This window comes from Urocampus carinirostris, chromosome 20 (genome assembly GCF_059441175.1).
Source record: "Urocampus carinirostris isolate Australia breed hairy pipefish chromosome 20, RoL_Ucar_1.0, whole genome shotgun sequence".
Classification (NCBI taxonomy): Eukaryota; Metazoa; Chordata; class Actinopteri; order Syngnathiformes; family Syngnathidae; genus Urocampus; species Urocampus carinirostris.
The window spans coordinates 8,145,040-8,169,942 of record NC_142368.1 but is presented as its reverse complement, the minus strand read 5'-3'; the positions used below and the strand labels follow the sequence as shown (position 1 = coordinate 8,169,942).

General features: G+C 40.2%; 1 protein-coding gene across 5 annotated transcripts in view; it reads left to right on the top strand.

Annotated features, from left to right (window-relative positions):
• The window catches only part of vegfab (vascular endothelial growth factor Ab), a 56,812-nt gene extending 32,222 nt beyond the window's left edge, over positions 1-24,590 (top strand). For 2 of the 5 annotated variants that reach the window (XM_088324619.1, XM_088324617.1), the window contains 2 exons: positions 17,554-17,685; positions 19,875-24,590. In XM_088324619.1, the coding sequence (XP_088180745.1) occupies positions 17,554-17,685; positions 19,875-19,896 (154 nt within the window). In that variant the 3' untranslated portion in view covers positions 19,897-24,590. Of the gene's footprint in view, positions 1-6,586; positions 7,843-17,553; positions 17,686-19,874 lie in introns of those variants that run through there. The other 3 variants (XM_088324618.1, XM_088324616.1, XM_088324621.1) reach the window with 2 other exon arrangements.
• The last annotated feature ends 313 nt before the right edge of the window (positions 24,591-24,903 follow it).

Sequence of the window (24,903 nt, the reverse complement as noted above, 5' to 3'; positions counted from 1 at the left end):
CATTTTTCTCGCTTTTTGAGATTTCCCTTACCCTAATGGAGGTTTTGTATCAGGGGATGGTGTCATAATAGTCTGTTGTCTGTACAGCTCTTTGAGACTTCTTGTGATTAAGGGCTATACAAGTAAACATGAATTGACCTTGACATATCGCTGCATTTCAGGCTTCAAAGTTTAAGATAACGAACTTTCAGAGAATCAACAACATGTGAGACACAATCGTAAAAGAAAAAAAACGTATTCAACATTTGATATTGTGCTATATGGTATGGTGAAGAAAAGTAACCCCAGAGCACGATGCTGCCACCACCATGCTCGACAGTGAGGATTTTGTTTTCGTGGTGATGTGCAGTGTTACTCTTATGCCTAACGTAATGCTTTGCATCCGGCCCAAAAAGTTTGATTTTGGTCACATCTGACCAGAGAACCTTGTTACACACGTTATTAGTGTCTCTCATGTGGTTTCTTGCAAACATCAAACAGGCCTTTATATGGTGTTCTTTCAGAAAGAGCTATTTCTTGCCACTCTTCAAATAAAGGGTAGATTTATGTAGAGTACGACTAATATTTGTCATATGCACGGATTGTCCCACCTCAGCTGTGTATGCCTGCAATGTGGACATGCATCTCTTGGTTGCTTCTCTGATTAGATTTCTCTTTGCATATCCGAATGTTAAGAAAGACGGCCAGGTTTTGTAGTGGTTTTATGCTCTTTCCATTTTGTTATTATTGGTCGCCCAGTGGTAGATGAGTAAATGTTCTTGTATCCCATTCCTGCAATGAAATTTTCCATAACTTTATTTGGAAAATATTTTCCGTTTTTAGCTTTAAGTTTGAACCCCGAAATGTGGCAAAATAACAAAGCGGTTTTTGAGGTACTAATACTTTATCTAGGCACTGTAGTAATAAATTACCGTAAATAATCACATTAAAGTCCTAATGTTTTTTGAAAATAGCCCCAAAATAAAAGAAATAGTAGAAAACGACACCAACCCTTAGAAAGACCTTCATATTTTTGGCTCGTGCAATTTTGAGAGCCTGCAAACCCACACGAGACAGTCCGTATCCATTTTGTCTCTGTACTTTAAACCACTCGAATCTTTTGTTCTCCGTTTCTGGGTAATGTCCAAGACATCTTTCCCAAGATATTGCAAAATACATTTTACAAATTAAAAGACAAAAATTCTGCAATTTTTTTACTGTAAATTTTGTGCTCACGTTTGCTCCATTTATTTCCTTGTTCTTTTTAGGCCGCCCCTTCCCTACGAACTGCCTATTATTCGCTACTGGTAACACACAGCCAAATATGCACATTTACACTGACTCCCTGATTTGAGTATCTTTCATAGGATATGAGTGAATGTACGGTCTATCAGAATATCAGTGGGGAGAAATTACGCGCCCTCCTCCACCGTAACTGTACTCAGTTGTAGTTCTTAACACGCCCATCTTGCACAAAAGTTGTAGTCAATGTCGTGTTGCTGGTCGATCATGAGTACAACGAGACAGTTATCGCAGTGGTTAGGGCGTGTGCGGCACAGGTCTGAGGTCGTGAGATCGAACCTTCCTGTGTGGAGTTTGCATGTTCTCCCCGTGCTTGCGTGGGTTTGAGTTGTATGTCTCTTTGTGCCCTGCGACTGGCTGGCAACCAGTTCCGGGTGTCCCCTGCCCACTGCCTGAAGATAGCTGGGATGGGCTCCAGCACCCCCGCGACCCTACTGAGGATAAGCGGTGCAGACAGTTGCGTTACAAAATGTTACAGATAACGAGTTAAGGTACGGTACGGTTCTTTTGTAAGGTGTTAGTTCCACCACTGGACTTTAAAGAGAAAAATTTGCTAAAAGATTGTCAGGATAAATAGGCAAAATTATTTACAAGGTAGTTTTTGGCGTGACGTTTCGTAGGGGAGCTCCTCTTTAACCTCCATTCGATTGTTTACGAATCGTCCCGCGGTGGTTTGCGGTCGTCAGCGATGACGCTTCGGGGGTCATTCAACTTTACTGCTTTTCGTTCTGTTTTTTGTGTGTTTCCCTGCAGCGTGAATTAAGTCATCAATGCAAAAGGTCGAGAAAACAAGTGAAGTAACTACCAGGGTTAGGCGGATCGATCCAAATATCGATATTTAGTTGTTTTTTTAAATTTTGAAATGTTGCTTCTACTAAAGGCAGGGGTGTCCAAACCTTTGAGAAAGCGGGCCAGATTTTGTTTGCTGTAAATGTGAGAAGGCTTGCCATTCTTTGAACGGGTTCGCATTGCTTGGCGATCATCGTCGCAACCTCTTAGCTCGCCTGTGTAGCATTTTCATTTGACTCTTAGGGTCTCGTGAAAAAACTCAATGGATATACTTAAATAATGTATTTTGCAGCTCAATAAACATATCTGCTGCTGTACCGTTAAAACAGCTTCCATTTGCTTCACCTTTTCACAGCGTTTGTTTCCAGTTAGCTTGTCCTAGTCAGCATGTTTGATCTGGCAGTGCCTCTTGATTTTAAATTCTTTGAAAACAGCCACGCAGTTCTTTTAGATTTTTGAAGAAAAAAACACTCCGATATCACTTGTCCTGGAAGCGGCAGCCCTCACAGTCTGCGTTCCTTTTTTTTTTATATCAGAAATAAAATTCTCCTAGAAAGCCAAGGGCAAGGTGGCTAAGGGGCTACTGCCATCATCTGGTGAAATGTTGATTTTTTTTTGGGGGGGGGTTATCAAATGTATCTTTTATTGGCGAGTCATATATTATTCATTTTATTCAAATCACTCACATGTTTGGCGAAAAGCAGATGTTTCTTGGTCATCATGGAAGGAGGATTAGCTCATGTGCGGTCCCTTCTCGAAGTTTCTTCATTTGCCTCATGTTGAGGCTTTGAGGTTTCCCTGGCCCTTATGTAGAATTTAGATCAGGGGCTGTCATAATAATAGTCTGGAGTTTGCCAAAGTCTGTGGTCTGTGCAGCCCTTTGAGACTCCTTGTGATTAAGGGTGTCACAAATAAACATGACATGACTTGACTGGGGTTTTTGAGTTTTTCCTTGCCCTAATGTAGGTTTTAGATCAAGGGATGGTGTAATGATAGTCTGTAGTTTGCAATAATCTGTGGTCTGTGTAGCCCTTTGAGGCTCCTTGTGATTAAGGGCGTGACAAATAAACATGACTTGACTTGACTGACGTTTTGAGTATTTCCTTGCCCTCATGTAGGTTTTAGACAGGGGATGGTGTAATAACAGTCTGTAGTTTGCAATAATCGGTGGTCTGTGCAGCCCTTTGAGTCTCCTTGTGATTAAGGGTGTCACTGATAAACATGACTTGACTTGACTGAGGTTTTGAGTTTTTCCTTGCCTTCATGTAGATTTTAGATCAGGGGATGTGTCATAATCGTCTGTAGTTTGCATCTGGTCTGCGCAGCCCTTTGAGTCTCCCCGTGATTTAAGGCATCACAAATAAACCTGACTATTATCGATACGAAGCAAGTACTACTTTATTGAACATTCTCATGTACATTACCATTCCAACATCTTACCACAGTTATGCGTAAACAGTACATTCAAACTGTACAGCAAACCAAAATACCAAGAAATAAAAAGATATAAAAAACAAAACATTAAAATAAAACATGCCAGTGGAGGGGAAACAAAACATTACATAAGGGTCAGAGGAGAAGTTATCCCCAATTTTCTTTTATTTATTTATGATTAGTTGCAAACAAATGAAAGGTTCTATGTTCCAGAAATTGAAGTATTTTTCTTATCTATCAAGATATTAGTAAAATCTAACGAAAAACGTCTGAGCTAGGCGTATTGCATTTGTAGTTTTCAAACGCATATTATCAAATTTAGTACTTAAAAAGAAACAGAACTAATAATTGTGCTTCAATTCTGATCATTTTTTGATGGACAAAAATAAAGAATTATAACATGTACTTGTAAATGTCTGCATGTTTGTTTACCCATAAATGCATATCGTCGTTGCTAGTCTAAAAACCTTTGCCTCTATTTTTATTTGTATTTCTTTTTTTGCATTAAAATGATGTTTTTTAATATAGCAGCGAAGACTTCAAAAAAACTAGAATGTGCGTGATAAGTGTATCACACGCATTGAAACACTACTTCTGGGTGGCATTTCCGATTTCTGGCCTGGGAGACTGGAATGTCTTTCCGGGAAAGCTGTTGAGTCAGCAGAACAAGAAAAGGCTAAGTTAGCTTTTTTTCTGGGTAGTTTTCTCATCTGGGGTAACCTATCTGACTGCCTGTAAAAGATGGTGTTGACATACAATTCGCCCTGTCCTGGAAGAGTGAAATGTCTTTTTGCGAATAAATGCTTAGCCAACAAAGGGGGTTAGGGTTTTCACAAATATTCGGTGTTAAAATAACTGCTTGCGGTCTGTGAAATGAATTCCAAGCGTGCACTTCTAGGGCTTTCATTAGTCTTCACAAACTTTAATTTAAACTGCCCAGTGGGCAAAAAGTGCTCATGCAACACCCCAGGTGCATCCATTGTAAGCGTTCATTCTTTACGGCCTTGTTCCCATTCTATTGTGCTTTGAATCAATAACACAGTTAACACTTGTGTTGATGAATGTGATCCTGAGAGAAATTTATTATCATTCATTTATGTGGGAGGTTTTTATGGATTTTATATTCTTTTTTTTTTAAAGAGAACACAATGAATTGCAAGCACGCTCGTCTTCACACGAACAATTTAGGTCCACAACGTTCCATTATTTATGTGGGGCGTGTCATCAGAAGGTTGTATGTTTCACATGTGTTTTTGAATCATTCTCCCTCCCGTAAAACTAAACCTCTTTAAATGACCAATGGGCCATAATATGGGATTGGGTCTTAAACTTAAACCTGAAATACTCTCATACATTGAGTGAAAGAAAACTCAAGTCAAAACCTTGCACACATACCAGTAAAACAGGTTCAAACACACTGATTAAAACGTTTGTTACAGGACTAAAATGGTCTCACAAATCTAATGCAAAACCTTACACACAAGCACTGGTTCAACACTTCAATAATACACTAATCGAAACATTTATTTTCATAAACATAGGTCAAAAACGCTCACTTACAGCACTGAAATGGTCTCATAAGTCTATTTCAAACCCTTACATACATATACTGGTGAAAGACTTTCAAACACGCCAGTCAAAAGATTTGTTTTCATAAACATAGGTCAAAAACGCTCACTTGCCGAACTGAAATTATTTCATAAATCTATAGCAAAACCTTACACATATCTACTGGTGAAACACTTTCAAACACACCAGTCAAAACATTTGTTTTCATAAACACAGGTCATAAACGCTAACTTGACGTACTGAAATGGTTTCATAAATCTACAGCAAAACCTTACACACATCCACTGGTGAAACACTTTCAAAAACACCAGTCAAAACATTTGTTTTCATAAACACAGGTCATAAACGCTAACTTACCGTACTGAAATGGTTTCATAAATCTACAGCAAAACCTTACACACATCTACTGGTTAAACACTTTCAAACACACCAGTCAAAACATTTGTTTTCATAAACACAGGTCATAAACGCTAACTTACCGTACTGAAATGGTTTCATAAATCTACAGCAAAACCTTACACACATCTACTGGTAAACACTTTCAAACACACTAGTCAAAACATTTGTTTTCATAAACACAGGTCATAAACGCTAACTTACCGTACTGAAATGGTTTCATAAATCTACAGCAAAACCTTACACACATCTACTGGTTAAACACTTTCATTCACACTTGTCAAAACATTTTTTTTCATACGCTCAATTATCACATGGAAATGGTCTCATCAACAAACTAAAATACCTTCCATTGCACAATATTTTGAATAAAAAGTCATCAATGCAAATCAAGTGTAAACACAATTGATCATATTTGAAAGTTATAATGTACTGTATGTATGTTGAATTCACGAACAACATTACTATTGTGTTTTTGAAAACTCTAAGATAGTATTGATCCCAGGGGAATAGTATCGACCCAATCCAAATACTCACTCAGTATCGATAATATCGATATATGGACCGATCCACAAACGTTGCAGCCTATTGCTTGGAAATGTTTGTAAATAAATACATTATACCTATTATTGTTTTGTGAAAACGTCAAAAGCTGCAAAACAGAAACCTAACCTATTTTTTAAAACGTATAACTCAAGATCAAATCCAATTTACACGCTCAAGTATTTGTTTAACAAATGAAAGTACTGTATTTTATAAATGTTTATTTTTTTACTAATAACTTCTGTACTGTCAAATTATAATTCTACAAATAATTTGGGGTTTTATTTCACATTTTTATGATACATTGCCGCTTTCACGTGGACGTTACGGAAAACTTTATTTACTTTTTCGGTTCTCTCACCATTTCTTTATCAAATATATTTTAAAAAGTTGCCAGGGAGCCACTAAGGAGCGCCAAAAACCTGCATGTGGCTCCTGAGCATGTTTAGCAGGTGGAGAGTTCCACCTTTGTTGGCGATAGAAAGCATCCTCCTCTGTTAAGCCAATCAGAATCCAGAACACAATGAACTATCTCAGACTCTCTCTCCCTCTGCAATGTTGTTCTCTCTTCCAGACAATCCCAGCGAGGCCGAGCTAACGGCCCAAAACGAAAGCGAAAGAAAAAGCCAGACTTAACAATTGGCGATGCGTATGTCAGCTCCGCCTTCTCCACCTACCTGCACCTGAGTGTCGTGCTTCTCGTAATTGAGATGGTTTGGGAGGAGATCTTTTACCCTTTTTAATGTACTACAACTACCCGACCATTAGCATGTTGCTAACGTACCCGCCCGACCTGTCATCCCATGGCTATGTGTGTTTTGCTAGCTTGATTAAATGATGCTAAATACTATTTGAATCCACCTATTTTAGCAATTACTCACCCATATTACTAATTGGCCGTAATGTTACTGCACAAATTAATTGTTTTAATATCCATGTACTGGATTCTCAAAAGAGTAACTACAGCTCTAACACAAAACTATTGTATAAGCTTTCTTTATATCCGATCCGGGGTGAGCAAACTACGGCCCTTGGGCCACATGCAACCTGGCAAGGTTTTAAATCTGGCCCGCCTAAACTAAAATGGTAAAAATACAATGACAATAAATAAAATACTAAATACGGTACCATCGATGAAAAAAATAATTAGGTATTTTGATGATAACTTTGTGCCTTTGTGTGTCTCTTACAAAATACAACTACAGAAATACTCTAAATGTACTACAAAACTAAATATCAAATGTAGTCCCTGGTATAATATTTTGCTTTCATCCTGAAAATGAAATACTACAGAAATATTGCAAAACTACAACTACAATAATGCTACATAAAAGAAATAATAATACATAAATAATATTGATGTACTAATGTATTCATTAAATATTACTACAGCAATCCTACAAAATTACTACTACAGAAATACTACAAAAATACAACTACAGTAATACTACCAAGCTAAATATAGAATGTAGTGCTTAAAAACAGGGACTTGATATATTATTTTGTTTTTATTCTAAAATGGCAAAAGTATAACATAAATACTACTGCAGTAATACCAAAGTACAGAAATACTACAGCAGAAATTTTACCACACAAATACTACAAAATTACCTTTAAACAAAAACTACAAAAACACTAATACAGAAATACTACAAATATACAACGAAATTACTACAAAACTAAATATCAAATGTATTCTTAAAAAACAGGGACCTAATATATTATTTCACACTCTTTTAAAATCAAAAAGTTTTACAAAAATGCTACAAAAATACTACTGCAGTAATATTTTAACACGTACACACTACTTTAGAAATATTACTGCACAAATACTACTATAGAAATAGTACAAATATTCAAAAACAATCTTCTATAAAATGCATTATTTAAAAACAGGCACATAATATATTATTTTGTTTTCATTCTGAAAAGAACTCAAATACAGAAATACCCCCAAAATACAACAACCCCATACGAAAGAAATAGTACAAAAATTCTACAAGAGAAATGTTACAACCTAAATACAACAAAATTACTTCTTAAGAAAAACTACAAAAGTTCCACGACAGAAATACTACAAATAGACAAAAAAATACTACAAAACTAAATATCAAATGTACTATTTAAAAACAGGGACACAATAAATAATTTTGCTTTTAATCTGAAAAAAATAGAATACTAAAAATTATTACTACACTAATACAACAGAAATACTACTAAAATCCTAATACAGATATACCACTAAAACACAACTAAAATACAACTACAGATACAAAACTTATTTCAAAATGTTGTGCTTGATTCATTTTGCTTTAATTGTGAGTGGTTTAACACCAATTTGATGAAACTAATATTATATTTTAAACATAAAAAATAATATAAAATATAGATATACTGCATGTATACAGTGAGGAAACTAAGTGTTTGAACACCCTGCTGTTTTGCTATTCCTTCCACTTAGAAATCATGGAGGGGCCTGACATTTTCATCGTAGGTGCGTTTCCACTGCGAGAGAGATAAACTAAAAAGAAAAATCCAGGAATCACAATAACAATATATTTGTGTGATACAGCTGCAAATAAGTATTTGAATATCTACACATGTATACAGATTAAACCAGCTCAGTAGCCTAGATGGTAGTGTGCCCGCTTTGAGACTGGGAGGTCGCTGGTTCGCGCCTCGGCCGAGTCATACCTAATTGGTAAAATGGCGGCGCCCTCTGTTGGCTGCGGCTGCATCGGCTCGCTACAACGGGTCAGGTGTATCGACATTTCGTTCTGTGTACATTGTTACAAAGAATGACAATACAAAGGAAATTATTATTATTATATATGTATATATTTATGTTACCTTTGTTTTTTTTTTCAGTGTTAACGTTTAAGTGTTAATTTTGCTTGATTTTTCCTTTCTTAAGACATTCCTAATAATTCATGATAAATGGATTTAACAACAAAAATTAACCTAGAGAGTCATTTGGGAGCTGAAGAGCCAAGCCAAAAAAGCCAGTTCTCTAAAAAGAGTTGGAACTCCCATCTCTACGACGGACGATTGAGTTACGTATTAAACTCCCTTTATACTGTTGACGACTGATTGTTATTTTAGTATATTGTTATTTTCGTAAATGTAGGATACAGTAAATCGTTTACTGTTATGGTGTAATAATTATAACAAGGTCCTATAACACAACCACCTGTCTGTTCCCTATTCAAGTCACTATAACTTTATTACTTTTTTTGAAAATAACATGCCTAACACTGCCTATATGTGAGTACAATGTGTACTATTGCATGGTACTATCGGTTTAACATCATCAACAGTTGTATTCGCTCAGATGTGTCAAAAAAAAAAAAGTAAAAGCACAGGTATATTTTCCTCGAAACTTGAGATGCCTGATAACGGACGAGCAGGAATTAATGCACGGAGTGTAAGCTGTTGACATTGTTTCGGCCGTATCAGTAAAATCGTAATCGCCGTGTTTAGTCTGTGTCGCTTTGCTATGTCTCGCCTGTCTTCTTTGTGATTTTTGTGCTTTTCATCTTTTTGTTGTCTCCCGTCGTGCAATGCTGGTACTTTTTCTGATGATTATCGACTGCTTTCCGTCCCCTCTGCTAGGGGCCGTTTTTAACCCTCCTCGGGTGTTGGATTTTACATATTATTTTATATAATATCAGTGTCTGAAATAATGTCTGCCCGGACGCCCGCGGCGTGCATCTTTTACGTCGGGCGTACAACTTACACAACGTCTCCGCCCGGGTGGCCGACAACTTTTTCAAGAAAAAAAACAAAATTTCGGTTCGTTTGGCAATTCTCATACTCGGCAGCCAATCAGAAGCCTGCATTGAATAACTTCGTGCTTCCGGACTTTCCCGAGCGTTATAAAGTTAGGCATTAGCATATCATTTTCCAAAGTAGACGCACAGAGAACACACAGGCAAAACCTCAGCCCGAGAAAAAAATTCAAAAGAAGCTAACAAATGTTATGACGCTACAAAGTGTAAACGTTTATTAAGAGGATCGTGGAAAGAGGAGTTCATGTGGCTTGTAGCAGACGACGCAACGCAAACATTGCATGAATGAAGATGAGTCAATACAGGTACATACTGATGGCAGATGGAAAACAGCCATGTCATATACATGCAGTGAATGTTATTAGTAGATTTATAATAAACTTCATTTTAAAGTTTTGTTTTGTTATATATTCTGATTATTAATCCTTAATACTTGGGGGGGGTTTGCGATTAGTCGTCTTATTGTGTTTCAAGTTGTAAAAATGGGGCACGCAACTTTATGGCTGGGAGGAGTTTTCTGGTTTCCTGGTTGTCAGTTTCAGACACTGATTTCATGCATTATGATTTCTAGATTTTTCTTTTTAGTTTATCTCTCTAACAGTGGACAGGCACCTACAATGAAAATTTCAGACCCCTCCACGATTTCTAAGTGGGAGAAAAGGCAAAATAGCAGGGTGTTCAAATACTTAGTTTCTTGACTGTACATATATACATAAATATTATATAATATTATATTATATATATAGATATATATATATATATATATATATATATATATATATATATACACACCGTATTTTCCGCACTATAGGGCGCACCGGGTTATAGGGCGCACCCCCCAAAAACTATTTTTGGTCCTATATCTTCCATAGATAAGGCGCACCGTATTATAAGGCGCTACAATGGGAACGTCGACAAAACAGTCAGATGATTCAGTCCAACTGATTACCCCCTTGACATTCCCAAAGCTTGCAAAGAAGCAAATACGTGTCGTAGACACGTGCGGATGCGGTGTCCGTACGATGTCACTCAAATGCATCGTTTCCAATATCATTCGGAAGGTTAAAGTCTTGGGATTCAAGAAATGCCAACCATTCCTTAGTTTCTATTTTCTTTTTCACTTGCAACTTTACTGTGCATATGACAATAAACACTTGGAATTGAGTTTAATTCACTCAACTCATCACATCAACATCAAGATCGTTCTAAAACAAGAAACCGGGAAAATATAAAGCCGCATAACTCACCTAAGTTCTCACGTTCAATAATGATATGCAACCATGGTCTTCTTACAACCGTGAGTGTAGTAAATCCAGGAGTGTAAAATGTTTACAAATACAGACTAATGAAACATGTTTCTTTATGGCGTAGTTTAGCAAGCTTGCTATTAACAGTCATCTTTTTCGGCCAATTGCAGGGTTTGTTTTGGCCCTCTAGCCTATCCGAGGCTCCGAATAACTTTAGCCAATAGCGATCGATTCAAATGATGGTTGACACATTGGTTAGCCAATGAAACGCCGGTATATAAATCCCCGCATACACCGCGGACTACTCCACGTTCGGGGGAAAATCGAGTCGGCGGCTGTTGCGTAAGTTGCGAGACCTTGCGATTTAATATTGAGCCATATATAAGGCGCACTGTATTATAAGGCGCATGGTCAGCTTTTGAAAAAAATTAAGACTTTTAGGTGCGCCTTATAGTGCGGAAAATACGGTGTGTGTATATATATATATATATATCTATATATAAAACAGAAAAGCCTTTTATTTATTCATATAATCATGTTGAGGTTCGTTTCACCATTTTTTTCAAATATTTTAATTAAAAAGTATACTGGCAATAAAAAGACCCAGAGATCATACCCAACACCAGAAAAAAACAGTATTTTCATGGATAAGGGCGCTTAACAAGGTAACCAAGAAACGAGGAAAAAATTGGGTGATGTTTTTGGCAAATTTCGCAGCAGATTTCAGTAACCGGTCACAAGCGAACTGCTAACATGAAGGGTGTTACCTAAAAGTTAACACCAAAAAAGTGTCGAACCTGAGTGCACTGTTCCCCGACTAAACTGTTGTCTTGCAGCAATACTGCGTTCGTTTTGTGTCTCAAGTGCAATTCTTGCTTTGTAATCCATGTATGAAGCAATGGAGCAGCTGATGACTTCCATCATTTTACAATAAAATGAAATTCCACAAGGCCAGAGCAAGCAGATTTCTTCTTTGACCACGGTTGACGGATAAAAGTCACGTTTTCACTGAGCGGGCTAGTTCAGTTCGGATGAAATACGCTTGTAAGCTGTGCGAGCAAAACCACTTTAAAAACAAATAACACATTTGATTGGGGGCAACGGAACTGTTTTCGGTATGTAAAACACATTTCACATGGTCAAAACTCTCATATCTGGAGAACCGAATTTGACGTACCTGTCATGGTTGCCCATTGCCCTCACTTGGCCCCGCCTGTTTGACGCCAGCTGCGGCTCTTTGCCTGATTGGCTTCCCTCCTATTTAAACTCGGTGTTCTCACTCACCCCTTGTCAGTCCGTCAACGAACCTCTGCTCCCGCAAGACGTGTGTTTTGACTCTTTCCGTATCCTGCTTTTGAATCCTGACTGGTATCGATCCCGTCTGTCTGATCCTGTCTGATATCTGACTCCAGTCTCCAGTATCGGGTATCGATCCCATTTTTCTTGTCCTGTTTGATATCTGACTCCAGTATCCAGTGTCTGGTATGGATTCCGCCTGTCTCATCCTGTCCGATATCCTGTGCCAGTCCCCAGTATCCGGTATCGATCCCGTCTGTCTCGTCATGTATGATATCTGAATCCAGTATCTGGTATCGATCCTGTCTGTCCCGTCCTGTCCGGTAGCGATCCCGTCTGTCTGGAATCTGCCCGTATATCTGGTATCGATCTTAGCTGTCCCGTCCTGTCCGATATCGACCCCGTCCGTCCTGTATCTGCTCATGTATCTGGTATCGATCCTGGCTTTTCCCGTCCTGACCGGTATCTTCCCATGTATCTGGTATCGATCTCATCAGGACATTGAATTAATATATCAACAAGCTTTATTTCACAGGAATGGGGCAGTCATGCGCGTGAACAAAAACGCCCGTGCTTCGGCAATTGCTGGGCGGAAGAAGAAAGACAGAAGTCCAACGTGAAAAAAACAAGAAGCCAGAAGTGGACGAGATCGATACTAGATCCACGAGCAGATCCCGGACACACGGGGTCGATACCGGACAGGACGGGACAAACAGGAACGATACCAGATACAGGAGACTGGAGTCAGATATCAGACAGGACGAGACGGACGGGATCGATACCAGATACTGTAGACTGGTGCAAGATATCAGAAAGGACGATACCAGACACTGGGGACCGGAGTCAGATAGCAAACAGGACGAGACAGACGGGATCGATACCAGACACTGGGGACTGGAGTCAGATATCAAACAGGACGAGATAGACGGGATCGATACTGGACAGGATACACAAGCAGGATACTGGACAGTCAAAACACACTTGCGGGTGCAGAGGTTCATTGACAGACTGACCAGGGGTGAGTGAGAGCACTGAGCTTGAATAGGAGGGAAGCCAATCAGACAACGAGCCGCAGCTGGCGCCAAACGGGCGGGGCCAAGTGAGGGCAATGAGCGACCGTGACAACATATTTAACAACTTTTGTAACTTAGAATGAGAAATAGTAAAATTTTAAATAACAAATGAGGGACGCACGTTATACACAAATAATGCATTTATTTTGGCGAAACCCAGTGATTTCATTGGTCATAGTTTCCAAGGTCCAAAGTGGATATCAAATATTTGACGTCAAGTACAACAGTGTACACAATAGTCAAGCAGGTTACACAATATTTCGAGAGTTTCCCAATGCTGCCATTTAAACAGTAATAGAAATCAAGGTGTGACATCTAATACAGTACTCCTGCTTTAAAGTGTTGATTGTCACTCAGCACTAATTGTTTTTTTCTTTTCATTTAGCAAACCAGATCCTAATTTTCTGTTGGGTGGCATCTATGTATAAAGAACCTTTGAGAAATGCCCGTCCCATCTAGGTTTTGTGTAACGATTGGTGTTCCATGGTCTCCAATTTTATATATATATATATATATATATATATATATATATATATACCGTAAATTCCGGACTATAGAGCGCACCTGATTATAAGCTGCACCCGCCCCATTTTAAGAGGATAACCGCTTTTGTACTTACACAAGCCGCACCTGTATATAAGCCGCATGCGCCTACATTAAAAAATGTAACACAGTCACAAAATTAACCCAAACCCGACGTTGTGTCCCGCGATTCCACAGCCGTCAAAATTAATGGATAATGATACCGGTACTTAAGGTTTGATGCAGACCTGCAGAGTCCGGGTCCCGTTGAAAATAATCCAAGGAAAAAAAATGTATATTTCTAAAGGTAGGGGTGGGGAAAATAAATATCCACTATTGTCTGCTGCATCCACAAACACGTCTCACCTTTACTCCACTTCCCGTCAGCCCCCATTGTTTTTCGCCCCTTCTTTTTGATTTGCCCGTGGAAAACATATCAGAATAAGTCTCTAAAATAAATACATTACAAAAACATACAGTTGCAAATACATGTTATACATGGTTACACATATTCACAAAGAAAGACGGTACACCGAGAGAGTTTTCAAAGCTTTGATAATAATATTTAATCCCAAACTGGGCCTGTGAAGGGTAGCAAAACGCTACTAGCGACACGCTCGCAACACAGTAATCGGGTCTGTTAAGAAAACTTACGATTCTTGTAGAAATCACGGTTCACCTTCCTCATCTTCTTCCTTATATCGACGTCTTCAAAGTCGTCTTCCCCAGTATGGGAAAGAGACTTTCTCATGTAAACGTCGTCCCACGCTCCCTTGATCAAAAACACGCTAGCAACATGCTCGCAAAGTGAAACTTACGTCCAGTAGCTTTGTTTCCTTCTTTATCGGACTGCTCGATTGCATTTAGCTTGAAAACTGCGTCATGTGCCTTTCTTTTTGCAGTTTGCATGATGAGGGTATGTTGTAACAGTCTTCCCCGGCGCATATATTCCACAGGTCTAAATCTTACCTTTTGTACTCGAGCGCCGCTGGCGGCTGTTAGAAAAATTACATAAATTGGCCGCATCACTGAATAAGCCGCAGGGTTGAACGTTTGGGAAAAAAGTAGCGGCTTATAGTCCGGAATTTACGGTGTATATATATATATATATATATATAAATCAGAATCCTTTGTCTCACTATTGCCCCCTGCCATGAGGCAAAAGGATTGCATGCCTCGCTCTGCATCTGTAGGCACTCACCATTGATAATATCCATATTGGAATGTGTATTGGAATGTGAAAAATTAGTAATTTTCTTAAAGAAAATCAAATATGTGTAACATCAAATGTAAACTTTAACACTGGATATTATAATTATTCTGTCTATCCTTAGTTTTATATCTCCATGATGACAAGAGAGTTACACCTGCCTCTCCTGACTGCAAATCACAGATATTAGATTACCGATGGGACTCAGCTGTGCCCGCTCCTTTGGCGCCAACTGCCTCGGACTCTGATTGGCTCCCTGTCCCTATTTAAACCCACTCCTATCTGTCCCCTTTTGTCAGTCCATCTGCGAACCGCAGTTAACACTAGGCAAGCCTTTTTTAGACCCTTACTCCCGCCTTTTTTTGCGCCTGACTGTCCCCCGGCTTCGACCCGTTTTTGATCCTGACCATGTCTACTCTCCCGTCCCGGCTTTCGACCTTTTTTGTCCCCGACCACGTCGACTCTCCTTTCCTGGCTTACGACTCGCTTCCGACCCCGACCACGTTTTTGCTCTTCTGTCCCGGCTACCGACCCGTTTTTCCGTTCCCAACACTGCCATCGCTCGCCACGGAAGATCCACTTCCGCGTTCGGAGGGACCTGCTTCCCGGATCATGGGCGCAACCCTTTATCTTTCTTCCTATAAAAACGTGAAAAACGCAAGTGGGTCCTGTCTCCGTTCCGGTCTTGACAAAAACCATTGTTTATTTTGGGCTACTAAAATTTGAATCACTGGATTAACAGCAAATTTCAGTGGGTTTCTTTGGTTTTATTTACAATTGAATGAGGTTGATGAAAATAAATGAAATGATACATGTTTGTCTTTGTTGGCATGCCTAACAAAGGTATGGTGTGTGAGAGCTCTCCGATAAAAATGGAGTTCAATTGTTGTAAAGAAGAGTTCACTTTACCTCCTGCATTTTTTGCCTGTATACTAGCAAAACGGGTGCCGTCTAGGCTATAATTCATGATTGACTCTCACACTTGCAACTGAAATACTATCATTCATAAGAGTGAAAGGAAACGCAAAACTGGTCAAAGCTTTCAAACACACTGGTTTGTCTTCATAGACACAGGTCAAGCACACTCTCTTACAGAACTCAAATGGTCTCATAAACCTCTGTCAAAACCTTACACACATACCAGTCAAAAGCTTTCTAACACCCTGGTCAAACGTGTGTGCTCATTAGTCAAACACGCTCACATAGAGTACTGAGATAATCTCCTAAACCGACGAAGAAAACTTTACACACGCACTAGTCAAATGCTTCCAAACACGCTGGTCAAAAGCGCTCATTCCCTCAAGTGATGTCATGAACCGGAACAGGATCAGGACCCAAATACGTGACGTTTCTCACACAAGCCTTTTAATTTACGGGAAATGGGGAGTCATGCACGTTAGCCAGCAGTCTGGCGTGAAATGATAGGAAGCCAGAGGCCGACGAGATCGATACCAATTGCCCAAGTTGATATCGGACAGATGCGGTCGATACCGGACAGAACGGGACACACAGGATTGATAATGAAACAGGATATCGAAAATAAACAGGACAAACTAGACGGGAACAAAACTGGAAACCGATATTAAACAACGGGACAGACAGGATTGATTTCAAAACAGGATATCGAGAATAAACAGGACAAACTAGACGGGAACAAAACTGGAAACTGATATTAAACAGGACATAATAAACGGGAACAATACCAGACAGGAAATACCAACAGGAAACAAGACCGAGTCAAAACCCACGTCTTGCGGGGCAGAGGTTCTTTAACGGACTGACAAAGGAAGAGTGAGAGCACTGAGCTTAAATAGACGGAAAGCCAATCTGTCAACACGGGCGGGGCCAATTGGGCTCCATGTCAACCGTGACAAGTGAGACATGTTTGTTCACAGTACTAAGATGCATTCATAGATGATGGTGAAATACACTCATAAACACACGACAAACACTTTGGTGAAATGTTTGTGTTCATAAAGAATAGTAAAACATTTCACCGGCATGTGTGAGAGCGTTTGACATGTATTCATGAGACCATTGCAGTACTGTAAGTGAGCATGTTTGACTTGGTTTTATGATGAACAGTGTGTTCGCGAGTTTTGACAAAGAGACAATGTTAGTGCTGTAAGCAAGCGTATTTAACCTATGTTTATGAAGACAAAGGTGTTGTCCTGTGCTTCCTTTCACTCTTATGTATGAGAGCATAACAGTTTCAAGTGTGAGAGCCAATCCTGAACCCCATGCAAGACTGTCTCATGCTATGCAAACACTTGGAAGGTCAAACTGCTCAACATATGACTCTAAGGAAGGGTGACTGATTCCTGGGTTTGGTGGTATCAACACTCTGTAATCCTCATCCCTCTCCTCGTTTTCTTCTTCTTGTCTTTCTGTCTGTCCTGCTCTAGTGTTTGCAAGCCGTGCTCTAAGGGAAGGAAGCACTTATTCCTGCAGGATCCGCAAACCTGTCGCTGCTCCTGCAAACATACCGATGAGTTTTGTAAAGATCGACAACTAGAGCTCAACGAGAGGACCTGCAGGTGAGATCCGCCACGAGCCCTGATTCGGAATCTCTCTTAAAGGGACAGTGTGTCTTATTTGATCAGGGGTTGCCAGTTTTTGAAGCTGAGAGCTACTTTTCTGTTACTGATTTGCGCAAAAGTCGACCAGTTTTGTTTTTATAATAACATATTGCTACTATTTTAATACTATGTTATTACCAGGTTGTCATGATTACTTAGTCAAAATCACATTTCCTAGAAAATCACAATGACCTATGATATATTTTCAGAACCAGTTCACAGGCTACTCTGCCAGGACCAGAACGAAAACAGGACCCAATAGCGTAACGTTTACCACAAGTTTTATTGAAAGAAAGAGGAAGGGCTGCGCCCACGATCCGGTGTTCGCTGGACGCTTTAAGCAAGTCGCTCTCGCATTCAGACAGTGATCCGAACACGGGAGTGGATCTTCCGTAGCGGGCGATGGCGGTGTCAGGGACGGAAAAACTGGTCGGTAGCCAGGACTGGGAGAGCAAAGCGGGGTCGGGGTCGGAAAGGAGTCGTAAGCCAGGACGGGAGAGTAGATGTGGTCGGGATCAAAAATGGGTCGTAAGCCGGGACGGGAGAGCAGACGTGGTCAGGATCAAAACAGGTCATAGCGTGAGACAAGCGGGAGCAAAAACGGGACAGGTGGGAGTCAGGGTCGAGGTAGGCTTGCCTAGTGTACACTGAGGTTTGCAGATGGACTGACAATAGGGGATTAACAGGACAAGGTTCAAATAGTGACAGGGAGCCAATCAGAACCCGCGGCGGTTGGCGCCAAATGAGCGGGCACAGCTGAGTAACATCAGTAATCATGACAATTTGAACCCTTGGCGTCGCTGTGTTGAGAACTGCAACCAAAAATGAGTGCTAAAAGGCACAATAAGTATACAAACTACAGAGATTCAAATGACCAACATGCACCATTTTACATTTATTTACCGCAAGATTTTTGTTTTTGGGGTATCAGACAATTATTTTAGCTCCCCTTGACGAGTTTATAGTTTAGCAGACATTCAAAATAAGAAATGAAGACATCAATGGATTTTGAACTTGTAAGGAGAACAGGGAAGGACCCAAATACTCAGAAGAGGAAAAATCCAACCTGTTCCAAAACACCCTCCTCTGAGTTATTTCTGTTATCAAATCTCCTAGGTTAAAAAAGTAGATCTGCCCTAAAGGGTGTGGATATCAAAGAATAGCAACAGGATTGGCCGGGTGTGACAATAATATAAAGAGTGCATAATACTTAAAACAACATTGAGGTATAATAGTCAAAATAACTGGCATCCTATGCAGTTGTCACGGTTGCCATGGCGCACAATTGGCCACGCCCGTGTGGCGCCAGCTGCGGCTCGTTGACGGATTGGCTTCCCCTTCTATTTAAGCTCAGTGCTCTCACTCACCCTTTGTCAGTCCGCCAACGAACCTCTGCACCCGCAAGACGTGGGTTTTGACTCTGTCCAGTTTCCTGCCCGTGATTCCTGTCCGGTGTCTTTCTCTTCTATTTTTGTCCTGTTTAATATCGATCTACAGTTTCTCAGTATTCCCGTCTAGTTTGTCCTGTTTAATTACGATCTCCAGTGTCTGGTATCGTTTCCGTCTATCTAGTCCTGCTTGGTATCGGACTCCAGTCTCCAGTGCCTGTTATCAATCCTGTCTGTCCCGTCGTGTTCAGTATCGACCCCATCTGTCCGATATCTGCTCTTGCCATTGGTATCAATCTCGTCGGCCTCTGGCTTCCTGTCATTCCACACCAGACTGCTGCCTTACGTCTTCCGCCCAACGATCGCCGAATCACTGGCGTTTTGGGTTAACGTACATGACTGCCCCATTTCACGTAAAATAAAGCTTGTGCGAGAAACGTCACGCAGCTGGGTCCTCCTCCTGTTCCGGTTCTTGACAGCAATCTCATTTGCAGGTGTCCGAATAAATCTTGCTCAGAATCATACAATGTAAAATGAATCATACTATACACGTATTTTTTAAATGCACATTTATATTATAGTTTATGTATTTTTTACTGTTTTTTTAAATCAATATTGTTTGAAAAAAAATATACTAGTAATAAGCGCTAAATAATAGACACTGTCCCTTTAAGTAAGAAAATGACAGGTAATTCCACACTCAGGTCTCGCCTCATAAAGATACATTGTGTACCTGACTTTCTATTCCTCCCTTTTCAGGTGTGACAAGCCCAGAAGATGAGAGAGGAGGAACACTACACACGTAAAAAATGAAGGAATACTCCGTTCTGTTATGAGAACGCAGTACAACGGATATTTTACAGCACAGCACTTTGAGATTGTTGACCCGTAAACTTATTTTCTGTGGAAAAGCGTTCTGCTCTGAACTGACAGAGATGGATGGACTGTTGCCTCCCACCGTGTATCCACATATTGTGTGAGAGTATGTGTGTCTGTGTGTGTGAGTGAGAGTGTAGACAAGCATGCTGCACAACTGTTTTCTGTGAGAGGTCCTTTGAGAAGTAAATACTACTTGCTTACGCATAATATCATACACCCACGCATTCACAACTATACTCTTATACAAACAGTCTCACTCATGCCGAAAAAAGACTATACTCTCTCATCTATACTACTATACTCTCATTCAAACTACTATACTCTCTCACACATTGTCACAACAAGAACGGAATTAGGACCCATTTGCGTAACGTTTACCACAAGCTTTATTGAAAGAAAGAGGAAGGGCTGCGCCCACAATCCGGTGTTCGCTGGACGCGGGAAGCAAGTCGCTCTCGCAATCGGATTGTGATCCGAATACGGGAGTGGATCTTCCGTAGCGAGCGATTGCGGTGTCAGAGACGGAAAGACAGATCTATAGTCGGGACAGGAGAGCGAAAACATGGCCGGAGTCAGAAACGGGTCGTTAGCCAGGACGGGAGAGCAGACGTGGTCGGGAACAAAAACGGGTCGTAGCCGGAGACAAACAGGGAGATCAGGACCGGACAGGTGGAAAAACGGGTGCAAAAACGGGACAGGCGGGAGTCAGGGTCAAAAAGGCTTGCCTTGTAACAACAGAGGTTCGCAGACGGACTGACCACAGGAGAGTGACAGATCAGGGTTTAAATAGGGACAGGGAGCCAATCAGACATGCAAATGAGCTGGCACAGGTGAAATGAATGAGTAATAATGACACACATACTGCTATACTCTCATTCACACTACCTTTCATACATACTACTATGCCCTTATACACACAACTATACTCTCTCACGCATATTACTCTATCCCTATACACACATTACTATGCTGTCACATTCTACTATACTCTCATTCTCACACTACTATGCAGTACTCTCTCACACCTACTAGTTTAATCTCATACACGGGCATTTCTAATATTCAGTATTAAACAGGAAGTTAGGTTGCTCCAACAGGAAAAGACATTACAAACCCATTGAGTGATCAACTTACCCACAGATCAGTGTCAAGTACCCAAAAATGTACCTAAAGTAAAACAATACTGAGAGGTGAGGTGATCATTACACTATGTGTGAAAAGCAGCAATTTTAATGATGAGTGTGAAAATATAATAGTGTTTGTGAGAGAGTATAATACTGTGTGTGAGAGTTTATAGTATTGTGTGTGTGTGTGTGTAGGAATATGGTAATGAGTGTGTAGAAATAGAGTAGCTCGTGTGAGAAAGTATGATAAAATAGTGTATGTGAAAGACTTTAGTAGTCTATTGGAGTATAGTAGTATTACTGTGAGAGTATAGTACAGTGTCTATGAGAATAGTTGTATGCATGAGAGAGTACAGTAGTGTGTATATGAGCCTATGATACCATTTATGAGAGAGTCTTCTTGTTTTCTACCCACTTCCTCTTTCGTCCTACTTTTTGTATCGCTCGAAATCTAAAAAGAGTATAGTAGTGTCTTACGAGAGTATAGTTGCGCAGGTGTGAGAGTACCAAGTAAAATCTGAGAGCCAGTAGGATTCACTTCTCAAACGGCCTCTCATAGTTTGCTGCTACAAGACATCAACATCAACAAACCAACTACAACAACGCATCATTGGATAGAAGCGTCTTCTTTGTTGCTTTGACTTCACTGGATGCGAGACTACTGTGCCGGTGCGCAAAATGCTTGGAGATTTAGGACCGAGATTTAGGACCGACAACCAGGAAGAGCCTTCTGGTACGGAATTACACGCCCACGTCTGTATTTACTGGCACGGCGAGATGGGGAATCTTCCAAAAGAAGGCTGCTTTTTCCTCCGAGGACATATTCGGCGCACGTCACGACAAGTGCCTGGAAAGGGATACCGCGAACCGACGTGCTATTTTAAAAAAAAAACACTGAATGAAAACTCTACTGTAGTTTGATTCCATTGTGAAAACCAGTGCCTCTCTTCGAAACAGAAAGACTAAAGAAAGTGCTTTATAAATTATTTGTTCCTTTTTCCAGTAAAACGGGGTTATAACGCCGTCGCGCTTTGATTACCGTATTTTCAGGACTACGAGGCGCACCCAAACGCCCCAAATTGGCCATAAATGCGAACATGCGCCTTGCGATTATTGTTATCGCTGACCACCATTGCAAAACACTTGTAGCGCAGTGATTGAACCCGGGTGGCGACAGTAAGAGCCGTGAATTCTTACCAATGGGCCCCAAGGAACGTAGATTTGGTAGGAAAAGGCAATGGTCTTCTCGTTGTTAGGGTCTAGGGATCGCTTTGAATTTGAAAACGGAGTCTCCGATCACCCCACACCTGTCCCTGATTCGCCTTACCCTTCATAAGGACCTTTGGACAGCACTCAGCGTCAGGTGAGTATCTTATGATAAGCCGGTGGACCCAAACGCAGGAAAGCAGGAACCTTGCAGTACTTAGGACCCAATTGAAATGATGGTATCCATCTATTATCTGGACCGCTTATCCTCAGTAGGGTCACGGGGGTGCTGGAGCCCATCCCAGCTATCTTCAGGCAGTGGGCAAGAGACACCCTGAACTGGTTGCCAGCCAGTCGCAGGGCACACAGAGACAGACAACTCACTCACTCATTCACACCTAGGGACAATTTGGACCGGCCAATTAACCTGACATGCATGTTTTTGGAATGCGGGAGGAAACCGGAGTGGTCGGAGGAAACCCACGCAAACACGAGGAGAACATGCAAACTCCAGGTCCGATCTCATGACCTCAGAACTGTGCCGCACATGCGCTAACCACTGCGCTGCCGTGCTGCCCCTGTTTTTGATCACAAAAATGCTAAATAAAGTAACACTAAAAAACAACAATGAAACTGCCTGAATTCCAAAACAAAAAAAAACAAACCTCGGAAAACAGGATGGACTGGGAAAAAGTAAAAGGGGAAATCACCCGACCCTGTGTGCTGTCCAAATGTCCTTATGAAGCTCATTAGGAACAGGTGATGGGTGATTGGACACAACTGTCCCAATAACAAACTGATTAGGCGCCCCCTGGTTGATGGAGGAGAGCCATACCCTAACAATTATACTCTTTACTCATAAATGTTTCACTTTATCTCAAACAAACTAAGGATTGCAGTGACAAACATTGTTGAATACATGCGGCCATGTGTTTATTTATATCTTTCAATGACCAAATTACTTCCCACAATGCCTTTCTCTCCATTTAGTTCGGAATCTCTCGCGCTTTATAAAGACTTTGCCAGTAGCCGGTTCGATACTGTATTTTAGCGGTCCCCAACTTTTTCTGTACCACAGACTGGTTTTATGTTCTCGCGGCCCGATGTTCTGCCAAAACGGCCAACCCCGTTGAGACATTCTACTGTAGGCTGTTCTGACAGCAATTTTGTCAATCGAGTAAAACTAGCAATACTGAAACTCCAAATTATTGCAGACAGAACGTTAACAGGTGATATAAAACGAGCATATATACACCGTGTAGTCAACAAACACCATGCTAAAAGCTAGCGCAGAATAACACAGCAGGCTTTCAGAAAACTGAATTTAGAAGCAGTGAAGGAGTCATATAAGATAAAAATAAATAACATTAAAAAATAACTCAAATTATACTCAAATTATAATAAGGATCTGAAAAATCTGACTAACATGTGTCGTCTATATCCTTGGCAATCTGGTGGTTGGAATCCAACGCCCTGCCCGCCGGGATCCGGGTTCATTTCCCATTGTGTCCAAATGTTTCAACTATTATCATCGATTTATTTCGACTCATCAATGCACAAATATGGTACTTATTTTGAGGGCAACACTAGCCCTTATAATCCGGTGTGCCTTATATTTGAAAAAATAGCACAAAAGACTAGTTTTTGGGGTTGCGCCTTCTAACCTAGTGTGCCTTATAGTGCAGAAAATACGGTACATGTCCTCCCCCAACTTGTATATAGATAATATTATCCTCTCATGCCATAGTCCATTTTTGATAATTTATGTCATAGAGTATTTTTCAGTATTCATTCTATTGCACATATTTAATGTGCTCTATTTATATATGCAGTGTTGTCACCTCTTTCCTCCCAGTGACTTTTTGTCTTCATTTTCATTTAAAACTTCGATATGTCAACCAAAAAAGATCCGATATTTACTAACATTCCCTAGATATAGCGAGGAGGACACCCGAATTATTCAGCATACGCAAAACATGTGTTTCAACCATGAGCATCTTTGTAAATGTAAGAGAGTAGCACAGGGTGATTCGCCCATCCGAAAACCTGCATTTAACAACAAATACTGCTACTTTTGCCAACACGTTTCGAAAATGTATGTTTAAAAAAAAAAAAAAAAAAACCTCCGGCATCAGTCTTAGAAACCTCATTTATTAGCTCGTTTTGGTTTCGTTGTCCCATTACTAATAGCCTGTTTTTATGTGTCCATGTAAAACAGTATTTATTTTCAAATTATATTGTTTTATATAAAATACAAAGAAAAGTGTGTTGTGTTGAATTTATTTGTGTATATAATAGAATAGAAAGCCTTTATTGTCATTAAACAGAACTACGGACTATTAATACACCATCCCCTGATCTAAAACCTACATAAGGGCAAGGAAAAACTCAAAAACCTCAGTCAAGACATGTTTATTTGTGACGCCCTTAATCACAAGGAGTCTTAAAGAGCTGCACAGAGCACAGAGTACTACAGACTACAGACAGATTATTGCATATCACAGACTATCATTAACCTCATCCCCTGATCTAACACCTACATGAGGGCAAGGAAAAACTCAAAACCTCAGTCAAGCCAT